The sequence below is a fragment of the Corylus avellana genome, chromosome ca5, assembly GCF_901000735.1.
Source record: "Corylus avellana chromosome ca5, CavTom2PMs-1.0".
NCBI lineage: Eukaryota > Viridiplantae > Streptophyta > Magnoliopsida > Fagales > Betulaceae > Corylus > Corylus avellana.
This window is the reverse complement of record NC_081545.1, coordinates 4,592,684-4,610,535: the sequence shown is the minus strand read 5'-3', so window position 1 is coordinate 4,610,535 and position 17,852 is coordinate 4,592,684. Positions and strand designations below refer to the sequence as shown.

General features: G+C 36.3%; 2 protein-coding genes and 1 pseudogene across 2 annotated transcripts; all 3 read right to left on the bottom strand.

Moving 5' to 3' along the window:
• Positions 1–1,246: 1,246 nt before the first annotated feature.
• Positions 1,247–4,621, bottom strand: LOC132181591 (cysteine-rich receptor-like protein kinase 44). Its single transcript, XM_059594840.1, has 7 exons — positions 3,805–4,621; positions 3,538–3,654; positions 2,996–3,126; positions 2,700–2,910; positions 2,168–2,405; positions 1,681–1,822; positions 1,247–1,594 (listed from the first exon to the last, which is right to left on the bottom strand). Exons 1-7 carry the CDS (start codon positions 4,619–4,621, stop codon positions 1,247–1,249), a joined length of 2,004 nt encoding a protein of 667 aa, XP_059450823.1.
• A 3,431-nt stretch (positions 4,622–8,052) lies between these two features.
• LOC132181590 (cysteine-rich receptor-like protein kinase 10) lies at positions 8,053–12,550 on the bottom strand (annotated as a pseudogene).
• Positions 12,551–14,004: 1,454 nt separating this feature from the next.
• On the bottom strand, positions 14,005–17,492 carry LOC132181327 (uncharacterized). The gene is made up of 3 exons (XM_059594501.1): positions 15,453–17,492; positions 14,678–15,208; positions 14,005–14,421 (listed from the first exon to the last, which is right to left on the bottom strand). Exons 1-3 carry the CDS (start codon positions 16,218–16,220, stop codon positions 14,308–14,310), a joined length of 1,413 nt encoding a protein of 470 aa, XP_059450484.1. The 5' UTR covers positions 16,221–17,492; the 3' UTR covers positions 14,005–14,307.
• Positions 17,493–17,852: the final 360 nt, after the last annotated feature.

The following is a 17,852-nucleotide window of genomic DNA, read 5'->3' as shown; positions in this document are numbered from 1 at the left end:
AACATTAAACAACAAAAAATAGTCATAAATGTTAGCATACAAAACAAATATTATGCTAAAATACCCAGCAAAAAAAAATTCAAAATTACCTTCAGCAATATTTGTTCAAGTGAATTCAAGAACCTCAGCATTAAAAATTCTAAATAATATTTTAGTAGAGAGGAATCTTCTAAGTTCCAACCGATATGATTAATTGTGTCTTCATGCCTATATTGATGAATAACATGAATCATGATCTTATTTATAAGCTTAGGTCAGAGTCCCTTTATCATAATTTTATTTTCTTTATTCCTTTTATCAAGGAATAAAAAATCAAAAATAAAATAAATTATGTTTTTATTCTATAAATAAATTCTTTATTTTGTCCCCAAGAGGTAGTTCAATCGACTGTAAACCACACTTCATGAAGCGGAGGTCACTAGTTCGAATCCTCCCTCCCCCTTCCCTTGTGTGGACATGTCAAAAAAAAAAAAAAAAAATCTTTATTTGGAATCAATTTTGTTTATGGTAATTAATTAAGCAAGCAGGCCACGGTTGGGGGTGGGCAGCGGTGGGGGTGCCTTCTTGGAGAATCTTTTTTTCTATTCCTTTCTTTTTACAGTTTTTAAATTTATTTACATTTTTTTAATTTTTTAATTTTATTTAATATTAATAATAAGCCATACAGGAGAGGTGTTGCGTTTTAAAGGGCTTTGACTAGGATCAACGTTAAAATTATAAATGAAACACGGAGGAAATGGCCATCCCTATTTTTAGGCTAAAGATAAGTACCACCTACGATATTTGTTAAGATCGAGGTAGTCATTTGATAATGAGCCTTACCACATATATCAAAAAAGTACTTAACCTATATTCTAAAAAAGTTTATGATTCAAGTCATCATGCGAGATATTTGTGATAATTTGGAATCTTATATTGATTATCCAAGAAAACTAAAGCATCAGTAAATTGTAGTGCAACACTCATTTTTTATAGATTTGGAGAAAGACTGGGCCAGCTCCAACAATTTCAATCATATATAGCAACAGTACAAAAGTCTCTAACAGTGGTTCCTTACATTTCAATCGTTAACAATTAGGGCGGAACTACTCTTGGCCTTGGGGATAGTAGTCCCCCCATAATTTTTAAAATTGTATGTTCTTTTATGAATTCGTCCCCTTAAAATTAACTTTTTACCCTAAAAGATCTTTTTTTTTTTTTTTTTTTTTTGGGTCCCCCCTCAACTCAAATCCTGGTTTCGACCCTACTAGCGAGGATCCAAATCAGTAATTGTAACCCCATTCAGAGACTGTTGTAATGAATCTGGTTTAGATTCAGCATATTGAGATGATGCTCCAGGATTTTCTGTCATCAATCCTGCTTCAGGATTTTCCATAGTCACAAAAAATGCTGGTGGTGATGGTGCTGGGGAAGTTACAGTATAACTACTAAGCATCACGACAATCTCTGACATTGTAGGTCTCTCAGCAGCAGATTCTTGAACACATAGTAACCCAATGTGGATGCATTTCAAAACTTCATTTCTTGGCCACTGATCTCCCAAGATTGGATCCATCAGCTTCAAAGCTTTTCCATTAGCCCAGTTTTGCCATGCCTGTGACAAGTTGAATCATACAATTCAATCTTGAGTAGCTTATTATAAATTTGATGCAGAAGAGAATTCTATGACAACATACTTACATAACTTTGTAGATTCATTGGATTGCGAAAACTAGAGCTTTTTCGACCTGCCACAATTTCTAAAACCAAGACACCAAAGCTATAGACGTCAGATTTATCTGAATAGTGCCCATTCCTCACATACTCAGGTGCCATGTATCCCCTTCATTGCCATCAACAAACAATAAATGATTTGTAAGTCTTCTACAAAGGCAAGAACCTACTAAAATTACATAACACAAACATCACACATACACTAGCATTCATACAAGAACTCATCAAGATGAGAATCTCCTTTTAAAATTCAGGCAGCGTAACATAGAAAGCTGTGGAGGATATCTATCCGGGACAGCCTAGGACTCGGGACCTATCTGCTTAGGGTAGATGAGCCCCATAACCCCTACTCTTAGGCTACTTGAATTAAACAGGGATCACAATCCAATGTACCTAGGACTAATTTAGACTTACTATGAATGAGAACTGTCCAAATTGAAATTTTTAGACTTACTGAGTACCAGCGATCCTATTTGTATTGCCTTGAGTTTGGCGTCCACAGAATAGTCTAGCCAAACCAAAATCAGAAATTTTGGGATTCATGTACTCATCTAACAGTATATTACTGGCTTTCAAATCCCTATGAATAATCATCAACTGAGAATCTTCATGTAGGTAACAAAGTCCTCGAGCAATTCCAATAATTATTTTGTGCCGTCTTTCCCATTCCAACCAGAACCGTCTATTATGATCTGCATCATCCCAGCTTCATATCAGTAGATTATTATTTTCAATGCTAAAAATAAAGTACTAAGGCTAAAGAAATCAAGGACCTTAAGACATGAACTATTAATTGCAAAAAGAAAACCAATTGATAAGGAGAACTTCCTTGGACTAGAAATTTCCTCTGCAAAATATTAAGCAATGCTTATGACAGCCCAGTTCCTTCTGTACTAATTTCGTGAGGCCATTATATATATATATATATATATAAGTTTGTCATAGAATAGAGCAAGATAACAAGAAATATATGAGATGACTCATACCAAACAAAATTTTGTCCAAGCTCCCGTTAGGTAGGTATTCATAGACAAGAAGTTTCTCTTCATCTTCTAAGCAGAAGCCCAACAGCCTTATCAGGTTCCGATGCAACAACTTTGCAACCAACCCTACTTCTGTTTTAAGTTCTTCTAAACCTTGCCCTGAGCTCCTTGATAGCCTTTTAACAGCTATTTCTCGTCCATCAAAGAATTTACCCTGAGGTTTATAGAGATAGTGCAGTCAAGATACAACACAGGAATGGGAAAAAAAATAGCATGCATCATAGATAACTAAGGAGTACCTTGTAAACTGAACCAAAACCACCTTGTCCAAGTTTACATGCCTCAGAGAAATTTCTTGTTGCATCCCTAAGCATACTTAGACTCATCGAAAGCGATTCCCTTCTCTTATCTCCATCTTCATGAACACCCTCTATTTGACAGTACAATAAAAATATAGAAATTCAGCTAGCAGAAAGTTTTTTTATGAACACATAGCACTCACGAAAGTTTTCTAACACAAATCAGAGTAAATCACTGGCTTTTCATCAGGGGGAGTTTGCACCCAGAGGGTTTCAAACCTAAGACCATGAGGAGCTCTCAGAGTCCCAGTCTCTACTCCTTTAAACCACTGAGCCAAACCCTTGGGATTTAGCATAAAGTTATTTGAGGCTTGAGAAAGCTTAATTTAGAAACTAGTGTCTCGATCTAAGGCATACAAGAAATGTATGGTCATTGGGCAGGAATTTTTATTACATCCCTCTAGGTTGTTGATAAGATGAGAACAGAGAAATCCAAATAAAACAACTTGATTGAATGCTATACGAGATATAATATGATTTACCAACTCTTTTACTTCTGGTGCTTCTCCATATGAAGCAACCGCAGATTATAGTTATGACAACCAACAAAATAGCTACTGGTATGACCACTAAAACAACAATTTCTGAGTTCTTCTCTCCTGCACACATAAGCATGAAATAGTTAGTTATTCATCATTTGTCCAACGAAAAACTTAAATCAATATAGTTATTAACACAATTATTAACTTATGGTTTTCTCTCAATCATGAAGATAATCGAATAGGAAATCTCCAGGAGATATTAATTACCAGCATGATTAGATGTCTTAGCAGTTCCATCTGTAGTTTCATTCTGCTCTGGCAATGATGGAGATGGTGGAGGACGTGGTAATGGAGGGAGAAAGAATAAATATGTCTCATAACGGAGATTGCAACTCAGAGAGAGTATACGACCTCCTACTTTTTTATCACAGCACGTAGGAATATAACTGATAAGCCCTTGCAGGCAAATCAAGCAACTGTTTTCTGCTAATTCCCTAGAGCACTGCACCCTAGCATATATATTGACAAAATCTGTGTAGTCAGTGATCCCAACAGCAAATTTCGAAGGACTGGCTGCAGCATCAGATGAGATATTTTTCACCAAGTTTCCCAACTGACGATTGAAAAGGACCGTGTCAGCTGCATCATCCGGATTATTAAAACTAAATCTTACAGCACCATTGACAGTCGTGAAGAAACTCCAGTCTGAGTACTGTAAGGAGCAATTATTAGTAAGTATGGAAGCTTCCTTCTGGGTAAAACAGCGGCGCCTAATCTCTGTTGCTGCAGTATTTGCACAAGTTTGGCAATCCTTGTTAGAGAGCTCTGGTATGCACTGTATGAGGCCATGAACCACATCAGGATTCTGGCCCACGCTGGTGATATAGAAGCCACTTAGAGAAGAATTGGCAACAAGAGATGTAAGAGTATTATTAAGATTCTGGTCATAGACACTCCCAGAAGTATAATTGCTGGCAGCATTACAGTTGACGTCTATGTAAACCTGCGCTGCACTGCTGGAGAATAAATAAAGAAAACATGAAGATAAAAGCAAATGAACAGCATCTACTGCAAAATACTGCATTGTTTAAATTTGGAAGAACAGAGGTAACAGAGGAAGAGGAATGAGTGATATTGATGATTGTTAACAGTTTGACATGAATAAAACGGTGCCTCCCTATCAGATTTTGAAGCTAAAAAGATTATTGAACTTCTCTTAAAAGTTTATGATCCATCATGAATAAAGTTAGAACGATATTTCTCAAAAATACAAAGATGAGGCAAGGACTTATAGTATCTACTTCTCTGGCAAGTTCCAACCCAAATGACCCGTCATTCAACCGTAGACAATACTCTTACAACAAATTATAATATAATGTTACTAGAAATATTTAAGTTCATTCGGGTAAAACAAGCAACCAGTTTAATATTTAAAGCAAAGACTAGGAATCAGTCCCCTCTGCTAGAGACAGCCTTAAAATCACTGTTGGGTCGGCCTTGTTTATTATAAATATGTAAAGCTTAATGGCTATTCTAAAAGAAAACACCGTGGTCAAAATACCAGAATCTGCCTTCCAAGAAGTGCTATAGTTTGAATGTAAATCAATATCAAAATTGTATGAGAATAAGACTCTGACTTTACAGAGTTATTGACCAAAATTGAAATGCCTTTCTGGAAACATATTATGTACAGCAATACGGCATATAGATCTTGTTTGAGATGCCTTTCTGCCCAGAGCATTTACCAGCTCTACAAAAGCTTCAAGGGCAATATAATTTCATCAGTTTCAAGGAAATAGAAATTTTTGCTTTCCACCTTTCTGGCATTTAATCGAGCAGGTTACGTACGTTTATGGTCAACTAACCTACAAGAAAGCTTGATGAGTAAACGAACCCACATGATCAACAAGCTAATAAGGTTCCTAAAACTCATTCTTATTGGATCATACAAGGGTAAGAATGAGTGGCTAATTCTCGCATCGAATAATAATTACAATAATCATTGATTAATATAACACCCTTGAACGCAAAATTAAATAATTCACATCATCACAACAGTTGGAATTAGTGGCTCATATTAAAATACCAGATGGCAAAGTAGTTATACTCATCATTGTTGTGTACAGTAACAACAATACCATAACTTATAACTAATACATGGTCAAAAGCCTGGGACTCATTAATGAATCAACTATATGCTTATGATCATATGAGTATTACAAATAAAAAGTACAATTGAAAATAATAATTCATATAGATCGTTGTCATTGAATACAATTCTTAATATTAAGAATCGATGACTCTTTTATTTATTTTATTTTTTTTCTTAAGGAGAACTCTCAATGCAAAAGTGATGTAGTGTTCATTTGATTTGTGGTTTCAAAACGTGCAATTTAAAAAATAGTGATTTTGAAACACGTGATTTGAAAACGCAGTTAAGCGTTTAATAAAATCATAATTTGACCTTTAAAATCATTCATTTTTTAAAAACGCATTCCTTATGTGTAATTTGAAAACACAAATTTTTCTACGCTTTCAAACTGCAATTTTTAAAAGTACACTTTCAAACCATATACTTTTCAAATTTTATTTAAAATTGAACTTTTAATCTAGAAAATCACATACCAAAAAGACTCCAAGTCTTTTATTTTGCCGTAAGATAAAAACGTCAAGTCATGGATCGATACTGATTCAACGGTCATTGATATATTAATTAATTAATTTCCACCATTTTGGGTAAGTTGAAAGGTCAATATATATATATATATATATATATATATATATATATAAGAAAGGTATAAGCGTATTAGGGTACGTAAGCATGTGAGGCCAAACACAACTTTGGACAAGTTTGGGAGTGCGTTTGAGATTGCGATTTTGTAAGAATAATTTGTATTTTTAAAATATATTGCAAAACGTAAGGCGTTTGGTATTGCGATTTAAAAAACACTTAATTTAAAAATAGAAGAAAAAAAAATATGCGATTTTTATAAGCAGACTAAGGGTGCTTATGTGAAAATGTGTGAATTTAAACCAAAATCACGATTTCGCATAACAAATATTTGATAAAAAAAATACTTTTTAATTACCAAACGCATTTACAATTTTAAAAAGTAGCGATTTCAAAAATACAATTTTTAAAATTGCACTTACTGATACCGCAATCCAAAACAGACCCTCAAACATGCACGAGAGCCACACGCGAGGTGAAGGGGATGGAGAGAGTAATTCTAGAAGCCTCTCTTGTGTCCTTTCAAAAATGAGATCGTTTTTAAAATCATTATTTAATCAAAATCCAATAGTGATCAATTACAAGTCCAATGGTAATTTTAACAACCATATCATTCTTGAATTGACACAAGAATGACTTCTAGCATTACTCGAATGGAGGATGCTTATCTAAGTTAACATGCCAATATAATTAGTTAAGATAATATGTATACAACAATTATATATTATGCAACAAAATAATGTCTGTGAATGTAAATATAGCTTTAGTATAAAAGCATATATACATTATGGTCTAAAGGTCGAGCAAAAGCATTGTTCCAAACGTTTTGAATGATAATATTATTATACACTAAAAGAATAATTTCTATAATGACTTGACACAAACCAAGTCTTTTGTATCCTACAATTAGGACTGGACACATCAGCATATCACACCAAATCAAATAAACACACAAACACATGATTGAATCTTCTCCTCAAGGTATCACAAAACCCAACAAGTTCAATCATAGCAATATATAGTGAAAAACGCTTAACCGACTCCAAAAACTCGTTTATCACAATTTATACGGAATTAATATTATGATGCAATAAACAATTCAATCACCCAAAATATATAAAGCAATAAAGAGGCAGACACAGATATTTTGGTTACGAATAGGAAACCTTTTAGAAACCGATCTAAAAGTAAAACCTTTCTGGAGCAGTCAAACTCAGGAAATCACTATCAAAAGATTATTCAGAGATTACAGACACTAGGAACACTTACAACCCTTTGCAAGACCTTGACTCTGTAAGATCGACAAGCCTACAACTCGTCTCCTTACTCACAATCTTCTTCAACGTGATTCTCCTTTACCGGACCCTTCCGATAGACTTCTCAACCGTAGTTTTATCAAAGGAATAACTAAAACTCTAAGAGATTCAATTTAACGCTCACCACATATGATCTCTCTTAGCACAGCCTCCGACGAACTCTCTGGGGGTGAAAATTCGTACTTCTCTCTTCTATAATAATGTATATATACCTCCGACAAAACCCTAGACCTAACCCACTTAAAATCACGTTTTTGGGCCTAAAACTTACGGGGTATCCGGACATGTTAATGGGCGGTCCGGACACGGCTTTGCGGAGCAAGATTTTAGTTTCTGGAAATTAGGTCCGAACCCGGGGAATTGCGGTCCGGACCCGGCCTGTCCAGTCTTGATCAACAACTCCGATCGATGAGCGTTTGTGGTCCGATTGAGGTGAAATTTTGCAAGGACGTTCATAACACATGAATCTACATTATGAACGGTAAAGATTGGATTCTGAATATTCTATATCAGTGTTTGAGTCCGTAAACAGTAGCATCTGCATTTTAGAACTAAATTAAGCCAACACAAGAACTAACATATAGTACACCAGTCTTAAACAATAGTTCCTCACATTTGACAACCAATGAGGATCCAAATCAGAGACTTTGGTAATGATCCGAAACTCCTGTCATCAATCCTGATTCAGTATTTTCTGCAGTGACAAAAAATGCCGGTCGTGATGGTGCTCGGGAGGGTATGGTTTGACAATTTAGCATCATTACAACCTCTGACATTGTAGGTCTATCGGCAGTGGTTTCTTGGACACATGGTAAACCAATGGGATGCACCTCAAAACTTCACTTCTTGGCCACTAATCACCTAAGTATGGATCGATCAGCTCCAAAGTTGTTCCATTGGCCCATTGTTGCCATGACTGCGATAAGTTGAATCATAAAATTTGAATCAATATTGAGCTTCTAATCATATAAATTATACAAAGAAGAGAATACTCTGAAAACATGCTTACATAGCTTTGCAGATTCATTATATTGCAGAAACTAAAGTTTTTTCGACCTGCCACAATTTCTAAAAGTAAGATACCAAAACTATAGACATCAGATTTTGCCGAGAACTGCCCACGGGAAGCGTACTCTGGTGCCATATATCCGCTTCGTGACATCAACAAACAAGAAAACATTTGTAAGTCTTCAACAAAAGCACGAACCTATAACAATCACATAACTAGAGGTGACAATTCGTGCTAGTGTGTCGGTTAATTTGAGTCGTGTCAAGACATGGGTATAAGACTATATAGGTTAACCTTAACCTAACCTATTTAATTAGACATGCCAGATCCTTCAACTCTAACTCGCTATTTTATGTTGGGTTCGTGTCAAGTTCATGGGTCATGTCAAAATTTGTCAATCCTAAATGTTGCATGTCGAATACAGATCATGTCAAGACATATGTATAAGATTACATAGGTCAAACCTAATTCGATCTATTTAATTAAACCGGTCAGACTCTTCAATCCTAACCCACTAATTTCTTGTTGGATTTGTGGCAGATTCACATATCGTGTAAGAAATTGTCAGCACCAACACATACACGAGCATTCGCACTAGACTAATCCTTTATGTGTCAAGTTCATGGGTCATGTCAAAATTTGTCAATCCTAAATGTTGCATGTCGAATACAGATCATGTCAAGACATATGTATAAGATTACATAGGTCAAACCTAATTCGATCTATTTAATTAAACCGGTCAGACTCTTCAATCCTAACCCACTAATTTCTTGTTGGATTTGTGGCAGATTCACATATCGTGTAAGAAATTGTCAGCACCAACACATACACGAGCATTCGCACTAGACTAATCCTTTATCTTATATTACCAGATGTTTCCTTATATTAAGAATGAAAACTGTTGACTTTGAAAGTTCTAGACTTACTGAGTACCAGCAATTCGATTTGTGTTGGCATTAGTGTGGCTTCCCCCGATTAGTCTAGCCAAACCAAAATTAGAAATTTTGGGATTCATGCACTCATCTAACAAGATGTTACTGGCTTTCAAATCCCTATGAATAATCTTGAGTTGAGAGTCTTCATGCAAATAAAGTAGTCCTCGAGCGATTCCAACAATTATTTTGGACCTCCTTTCCCATTCCAAATAAAATCTTTGGCTCTGATCTGCATCATCCATGCTTGATATCAATAGACTATTATGAATGTAAAAATGGAAATTAAGTTCACCAAAAGACAAACAAACCAATTAAGGCCGGAAGACACGAACTACTAAGCATGAGGAGAATTTCCTTCGAATAAAAGTTTCCTCCACAAAATAGTAACCAATACTTATGACAGCCCAGTTCTGTCAGACTAATATTGTGTAACTAAATCATTTTATTGTTGTGGAAACAATTTGATGATCAGATATCCGCAGAGTATTAAGTTAGTCAAAATAACAAGAAATATACATATATGAAATCATTCATACCAAACAAAAATTTGTCCAAGCTCCCGTTAGGTAGGTATTCATAGACAAGTAGCTTCTCTTCTTCTTCTAAGCAGAAGCCCAAAAGCCTTATCGGGTTACGATGCAACAATTTTGCAACCAACAGTACTTCTGTTCTAAGTTCTTCTAGACCTTGCGCTGAGCTCCTTGATAGCCTTTTGACAGCTATTTCTCGTCCATCAAGTAGTTTACCCTAGAGGTTTACACAGACAGTGAATCAAAGGGGGAGAATAACATACATCAGAGATAATAATCTAGTGAGTACCTTGTAAACTGGACCAAAACCACCTTCTCCAAGTTTATGTGCATCAGAGAAATTGTCTGTTGCAACCTTAATTATACTTAGATCCATTGAAAGAGATTCGATGCCCTAATCTCCATCTACATGAAGACCTTCTATTTGAAAATACAACAAGCATATTATAAATTCAGAGAGCAAAAAATTTAGTTAAGACTTGAAATACCTTAACTAATACTCATATAGCAGGCAATTTTATTACATCTATATGAGTGTTGATAAGATGAGAACAAAAACATTTGAAATTTTACTGGTTAGCAACTTGATTGAACACAATAAGACAAAATCGGATTTACCAACTCTTTTTCTTCTGATGCTTCCCCATAAGAAGCAACTGAAGATTATTAGTATCACAACCAACACAACAGCTACAGTGATGACTGCGAAAACAACTACTTCCAAGTTTTTCTTCTTTTCTGCACACATAAGCATGAAATATTTATTCATTATTCATGCATTCTGCACAGGCAATGAATACAGTTAAATTGATATATTGTTCTCTCTAGCTCGATCCAGGAGATTGCTACCCAAGATATTACTACTACATTTAATAATTGAATGTTGGGTGGTCTTGAGCCTTTTTCAACCCAAAAAACTAGCTCAAGAGTTGAGGCTCTTCCTCACACTTATAAACTGCCCACCTGCTTTTTCAACAACCGATATAGGATAACCCAACAATCTCCCATCACACATCGGGCTCTAGATCAGTGCAGAGACAACCCGTTTCTCCCGTAAACTGTTAGGCCGAGACTTATTGGTTGAACCTGGGCTCTGATATCAGTATTGGGTTGGTCTTTGGCATTTTTCAACCCCAAAAGCTAGCTTAAGATATGAGATTTTCTCTCACACATAACCCCAGCATTGAAATCAGAGACGGAGGGAGGGGGGAACCAGGGTAGGCCATGGTCCCCCCAAAATACGGAAAAAAAAAATTATAAGTAAAAAAAAAAAAAAAAAAAAAAAGTACAGTAAAGTTTTAAGTTTAGTCATTTGGGCCCTCCAAAAAAAAATGGCCCTATTTTTATATTTTTTGGCCATATCCAATAAAAACTTTTGACCCTATTCTTAATTTTTTTGGGCCATACCCATTAAATTTTTTTATTTTGGTCCTTATTTTCAAATATCCATTTTTTGGCCCATACTTCCAAATGCTCATTTTTTTTTTGCGCTTACAGTAGTCTTTATTTCATAAAAAACAACTAAAATAATTTTTTTTTTTAATAAAAAATTCTAAAGAACCCAAAAAAAAAAATGGCTGGCCCCTCCCAAAAAATTTCTTGGCTCCGTCCTTGATTGAAATGATGCTTTAGTTAGCTTAAAAAGAGCACCAAACATTACCTGAGGAGGTAAGTGCCTGACTAGTTCCAGTGGTGGTCGCATGCTGCTCAAGCAATGAAGGAGATGGAGAAGGCGATACTTCAGGTTGACGAGGTGGTAATTGTGAGAAAAACGGATATATTTCATAGCGGAGGTTGCAACTTAAAGAGAATAGATGACCTCCTTTTATATCACAACACTTATTAATGAAAGAGAAAAGCCCTTTCAGGCAATTCAAGCAGCCGTCTTCTACGAAGTCCCTGGTGCACTGCACCATAGCATATATGTTCAAAAACCCTGTGTAGTCAGTGAACCCAACAGCAAATTTTGAAGGACTGGCTGCAGCTTGAGATGAAATATTTTCAACCAAGTCTTGCAACTGACGATTAAAAAGTGGCACATCAGTTGCATCCTTGGGATTAGGAATACAAACTCTTACAAAACCATCGCCAGTAGAGGAAAAATTCCAGTTCGAGTACCGAAACCAACACTCATCAATAAGGAAGGAAGCTTCCTTCCGGTTAACACAATGGTGCCTGATAGATGTTGCAGCAGTATTTGCACAAGTTTGGCAATCAATGCTTGAGAGATCACCTTTGCACTGTATGAGGCCATAAACCACATCAGGATTCTGGCCCACGCTGGTGATATAGAAGCCACTCAGAGAAGAATTGGCAACAAGAGATGTAAGAGTACTATTAAGATTTTGCTCATAGACACTCCCAGAAGTATAATTATTGGTAGCATTACAGTTGACATGATCTATGTAAACCTGAGCTGCACTGCTGGAGAATAAATAAAGAAAGCATGAAGATAAAAGCAAATGAACAGCATCTACTGCAGAATACTGCATTGTTTAAATTTGGAAGATCAGAGGTAAACAGAGGAAGAAGAATGAGTGATACTGATGATTGTTAACAGTTTGACATGAATAAAACTGTGCCCCCCTTTCAGATTTTGAAGCTAAAAAGATTATTGAAATTTTCTTAAAATTTTATGATCCATCATGAATAAACTTTGAACGATATTTCTCAAACAAGACAAAGATGAGGCTAGGACTTATAGACGTCAACTGTAATGCTGAAATCATTATCAAATCAAAGAATTTTCTTTCAAATATTCTGCGGAGTTTTATCTTTCTGTTAGCTTGCGGACTTGTTTTTATCTTTTAGGTAGAAGACGAAGACGCTTCTCCCTACATAATCAAAGACGCTGCTATTTGGTTAGTTACCTTAGTCTTTCACTACGTCACCATCTCCATTATACCAACCCTTGAGCTAATTTATATTCATTTTTCCCTTTGAAAGTTCATCCAAATCCACTTCAAGATCCAAATGAGTCAAATCAATTTAATTCTCTAACTATTAAATTGATTGCTTGTTTACCCGAAAGAACTTAAATCTTGCTTGTAACATTATTATTATAATTTTGTAGTAAGAGTAAGTCAACAAGGTGGATGGCCTTACAATAACTGCTAGGCCAGCCTAATAAAATAGACAATTAATATATACTATTAAATTGATTGCTTGTTTAGCCGAAAGAACTTAAATCTTGCTTGTAACATTATTATTATAATTTTGTAGTAAGAGTAAGTCAACAAGGTGGATGGCCTTACAATAACTGCTAGGCCAGCCTAATAAAATAGACAATTAATATATACTATCAATCAGGTACTGGTTATATAGTTCATGGCAATTCTAAATGAGAAGAGCAGAGATGGTCAAATTACCAGAGTCTGCCAGGCTAGAAGTGTTGTACTTTGAATGATATAAACCTCCCTCCAAAGGCTTACAGAATCATTGACTAAAATGTATGCATAATAACAGCATATACATGATGCATATGTCCAAAACATCAGATCATTTCCTTTTCAACATTTTAGTGCAACATAATATCATCAGATCACTGCCTTTTAACAATATGCTGCGGCCATACCTCCATTAATTACAACATTTGCATTTGCTTACATTTGCATTTGCATTTGTTTATCATTTACATTCACAACATTTGCGTTTTTTTTTTTTAAGATAAAATTGAACGCATTGGGAGTGATTTGAACCAACTCTAAACTATAGTCTATAGGGGCTAATTTTATAATTTTTCGTAGACAAAATAAACTTTAGCATATGAAGTGAATAGGGGACATTGTAAACATGATGCACATCATCACAAAAGCCTCGGACTGATAGAATGTGCTAAATATAGAGGTGGGGGGGACTAGAAAGAATATTTTTTGGAGGGTAAACATGAGAAAATCTTCAAATTTTAAGGGGAAAAAAAATGTTAGTCGATATTTGGATGATTATTTCCAAAAATTGGAATATAGAAGTAGAATTTCCTTTGATGAGTTTCTTTACAATACTTGAAATGTTAACAAAACCAAGTATTCTTCTCAGAGTAACCAAAGTTGGGATATTTCCAATACAATTCTCAAATTTATCCTTTGATCTCTCATAATCAGAAATATTTGGGTTTTGCTCTGCTGGGGGATCCTCTGATAATCTTAAATCCCAGTAAGGCAACAACAATGAAGAATTCTCAATGACAGAAGTGCTCTAAAGCCTAAACCGATTGTGCAACTACCAAGCTCTCTATAAAAACCAGACACTGTCATGCATGGATGTGAATTAATTCCTCTTCTTTGCATTCTCTAATTGCAATTTCCATCACTTCACCAACAGCAGAAGGCAAAACATCACAGCAGTGCCTTCTTGGAGCCTGCAACTGAATGAATACAAAGAGAATATGGATCAGAAATTGGTAATAACAATAATTTCATGCCATTCATTCTAAGTACTCGTAAGATTCCTAGCAATCCGGACAACAAATGTGAGAGAGCGTTTATAGGGCCACCTGCCCAACAAGTTTCGGACAGTCCACCCACTTATTAGGTTAGATGGACCCCATCTCACATTTTCTGCTCGGATTGTTAGCAATTCAAATAGAGAATTGCTGCCAAGTAATTGAAGATTGGCAATACCTGCTTAATATCAAGGTCTAACTTATGTGAGAGTACTCTGATCTCCTGCAGTTTCCTTGGTGAAGCCTTGTCATGTGAGCAATTTGCAAAAGACTGCTTGTAATTGCTCCTGATTCCATCGCAATTGGAATATATACTATCTAGAAAGAAAATGGTAGGCCTTCGACAAGGGTCAGGGTGGAGTTCTCTTGTGTTAAGCATATAGACTCCTGACAAAGCATTTCCCTTTTTCCACTGCCTGAATGTCTCTTGCACATTGAGAGCATCTGGAAAATATATATGGTTTGGGAATATTTGAACAGCATAACCCCATGACACAGAAATGGTCCATGAAAACCATCTGTCATAGCAGATTGTTTGTTGTAGAATCCTCTGGGAATCAACATTTGCAGCTTCAAATAGATGTTCTATAGCTTTAGTAGTTGTCATGTTTGGGAAGATTGGGCTTATGTGATCCAAGTGATGCAGGGATACCAAGGGTCTCACTGGATGTGCAGCTAACAGACCAAACACATCACCCCGAATATCCACCTTCAATTTTCAAACCAGAATGAAAACATAATTAGAAAGGAAAAATGCGGAAAGAGCATTGAATGTTAAATTATAATAATGGTTGAGTGCCACAAGCCTGTGGCACTAAAACTTTTACTACAACTCCTTTATAAACTTAAGTGACAGTCTACGCGAGTATCAAGTGTCCACGTCAGTTTGTAAAAAACTTATAATAAAAGTTGTAGTATCCCTCACAAATAACAACACTCGAACAAATTCATACCTGATGGAAACCAGGCTCATGTGTCAAACCTACTCCAAGCTCCGCCAAGCAAGAGTAGACCCTTGAATCACTTCCATAGAGATGTGGATACCGTTCTATACAAGAGTCAAAAACCTTTGCCAAAACTTTTGCCAGAGGGTAACTTATAGCAAAACCTGCACCACCAAAAGCCATTCCAAAACCAAAAACCCTGTTGTGCTCTAAAATCTCCGACTGTGTCCCAATGTAGTACCAAAGCCCAGGATCATACTTTGAAAGTGTCTTCACCAAATTATCCGGAAAGAAAACCGTGTCATCGTCCCCGAAGACATACCAACGCACACCAGAATGGTTGAGCGCCACAAGCTCAGAAACAACACGCGCCACACGAATTGCCGACCTTGGACCGTTCCGGTAAGTGTAACGAAATCTTGAAGTGTCCTCAGAGATGCACACCGGAGGAAGCAAGCCATAGTCTTTCGCTTGTTCATCAGGCGGAAGCTGGCTTTCGAGGAACACGCAGCCTCTCATTTGAAGAGGTTTCCACCAAAGCCGAACATGCTCTTTCCTCCTAGGCCAAGAGTTCTTGCTAGAAGCAATTCCAAACACAATATGCTCAAGAGAGGTTGGTGCATAAACACCTTCAGATGAAGGATATGTATGCAAGAGCTTTGAAGATGAGAAGAATAGTGACACAAGTAGATAAACTATACATACAGCAGACAAGACAATAACGAGGTTTATCAGCCGAGAGGGTTGGTTTTTGGAGGGTAATCGAACAAGCAACATGTTTAGGAGAAGAGGTGAAAGAAATGATTATGGATGGTCTTTCAAACTGTGTTTAAAATACAAGCGACCGCTACTCACGGCGAAAGCAAGACATAAATGTTGACGTCCTAAATAAGTTAGTTATCTCTCCATGTGTGGAAAGAGAACATATATATGGGGTAGGTGTTGACAAGCAAGAGATCAGCCCATCCTTTCGCCAATCAGAGCCGTCCAAATGGTGGGCTGATCCCAAGACAAGTCAACCACTTTGACGAAGTTGGTAGCAAAGAAAAAGATGGAGAGAACCAGAGAGGGAGGCTACTTGTATTTACGCGTTAGATAGATGTTAAGAGTATTGGTCAATGGATTATAGTGGAGTAATAACGAAACCATTTGCTTAATATTGCTGAATGCAAAGGGCAGCAAAGTTCATAGGTTGCAAACCCCGAGGCCATCCACCCATGTGCAAGACTACAAGGTCCGAGCCCCTTAGATTTTGAAGATGAGTAAAAAATAACCAAACCCACATGGACATGGTCCAAAGGAACCCCGGCTTAGAAGGATTGAGATCCCTCTTATTACCCGATCCCAGGTTATTGAGCAAGAGTTCCTTCTCATAGCCCCTACAATTCTTCTTGCCCCTCCTCTTGGGGTAGGAGACTATAGGGGATTCAACTCACATAACCAGCCAACAATGCAGCTTAGATGGATTGGAATCCCGTACAATTGAAGATCCCTCTTATTACCTGGATCCCAGGTAATTGTGCACGAGCTCCTTCTCATAGCCCCTACAATTTTCCCTACCCCTCCTCTTTAGGCAGGAGATTAAAGGGGAACCGACTAACATAACCTCCCAACGAAACGTCTAGGTGAAGTTCCCAAGCCTTTCCTAGCAATCAACAGAATTCAAGGCACAAGAAAGCAATAAATTGAAGAGCAAAAATCTTTCCAATGCTTGTCTAACTTACTAAAGTCTCATCAATGAGTCATTACTCTTCTATAGAAGAAATCTAATAAATAATTTCACAAGCTCTGTCAACATCAGTTGTTTCTAAAAGTAAATAATTCCAAATACATGACCATAATCCATCCATAATCCATAACAAATCTTGCACATTTCGTGTTACTAGTGTCATCTCTCTTCTTTGGCGTGTAATCAGCATTTTTCCTTTATGCCTCTTTTTATCAAGATTTCTCAGAAATGGTACAATCTGTGAACTACTCAGGAAATAGCCAATTCTTTCTGGGTCAAACACCTTATCGCACAAGACTTTCTGCTGAAAGATCACCCGTCATCTTCAAGCATCTTTTTTTTTAAAGATTTCTCAGAAGTGTACAAGAGCCAAGACAAACCATGCATTAACATTAAGCATCTGCCACAATTAATAAAGCATCACATTCCATCTACTTTTATTAGGTTAGCATTGAATTTCCAATAATCATAAGTCATTTCAATATAGAGAAAAGCAAACACATGATATAAGGTAGTGTGACTGACAAGGTTCCGCCTTTTAGAATATGAAACACAGCTTTTGAGGAAAAACTACTTCTAAAAGGTGTATTACAAGGTTAATTGCAAATTCTTGATTAAATTTCTCTTTGTTATCATCAAACAATTCTGTATTTAAATGATTTCAACAGGAAAGTACCAGC

What these genes read in the sequence shown, in the direction of transcription:
- LOC132181591 (XM_059594840.1), bottom strand. Translation starts at nt 4,621, where the DNA reads ATGCAGTATTTTGCAGTAGATGCTGTTCATTTGCTTTTATCTTCATGT. An exon ending in CACCAGAAGTAAAAGAGTTG is followed by an intron (nt 3,127 to 3,537) that starts GTAAATCATATT and finishes ACTGTCAAATAG; the next exon opens with AGGGTGTTCATGAAGATGGA. An exon ending in CTTGGACAAAATTTTGTTTG is followed by an intron (nt 2,406 to 2,699) that starts GTATGAGTCATC and finishes GGGATGATGCAG; the next exon opens with ATCATAATAGACGGTTCTGG.
- LOC132181327 (XM_059594501.1), bottom strand. Translation starts at nt 16,220, where the DNA reads ATGTTGCTTGTTCGATTACCCTCCAAAAACCAACCCTCTCGGCTGATA. An exon ending in ATGAGCCTGGTTTCCATCAG is followed by an intron (nt 15,209 to 15,452) that starts GTATGAATTTGT and finishes TGAAAATTGAAG; the next exon opens with GTGGATATTCGGGGTGATGT. An exon ending in TAGACCTTGATATTAAGCAG is followed by an intron (nt 14,422 to 14,677) that starts GTATTGCCAATC and finishes GTATTCATTCAG; the next exon opens with TTGCAGGCTCCAAGAAGGCA.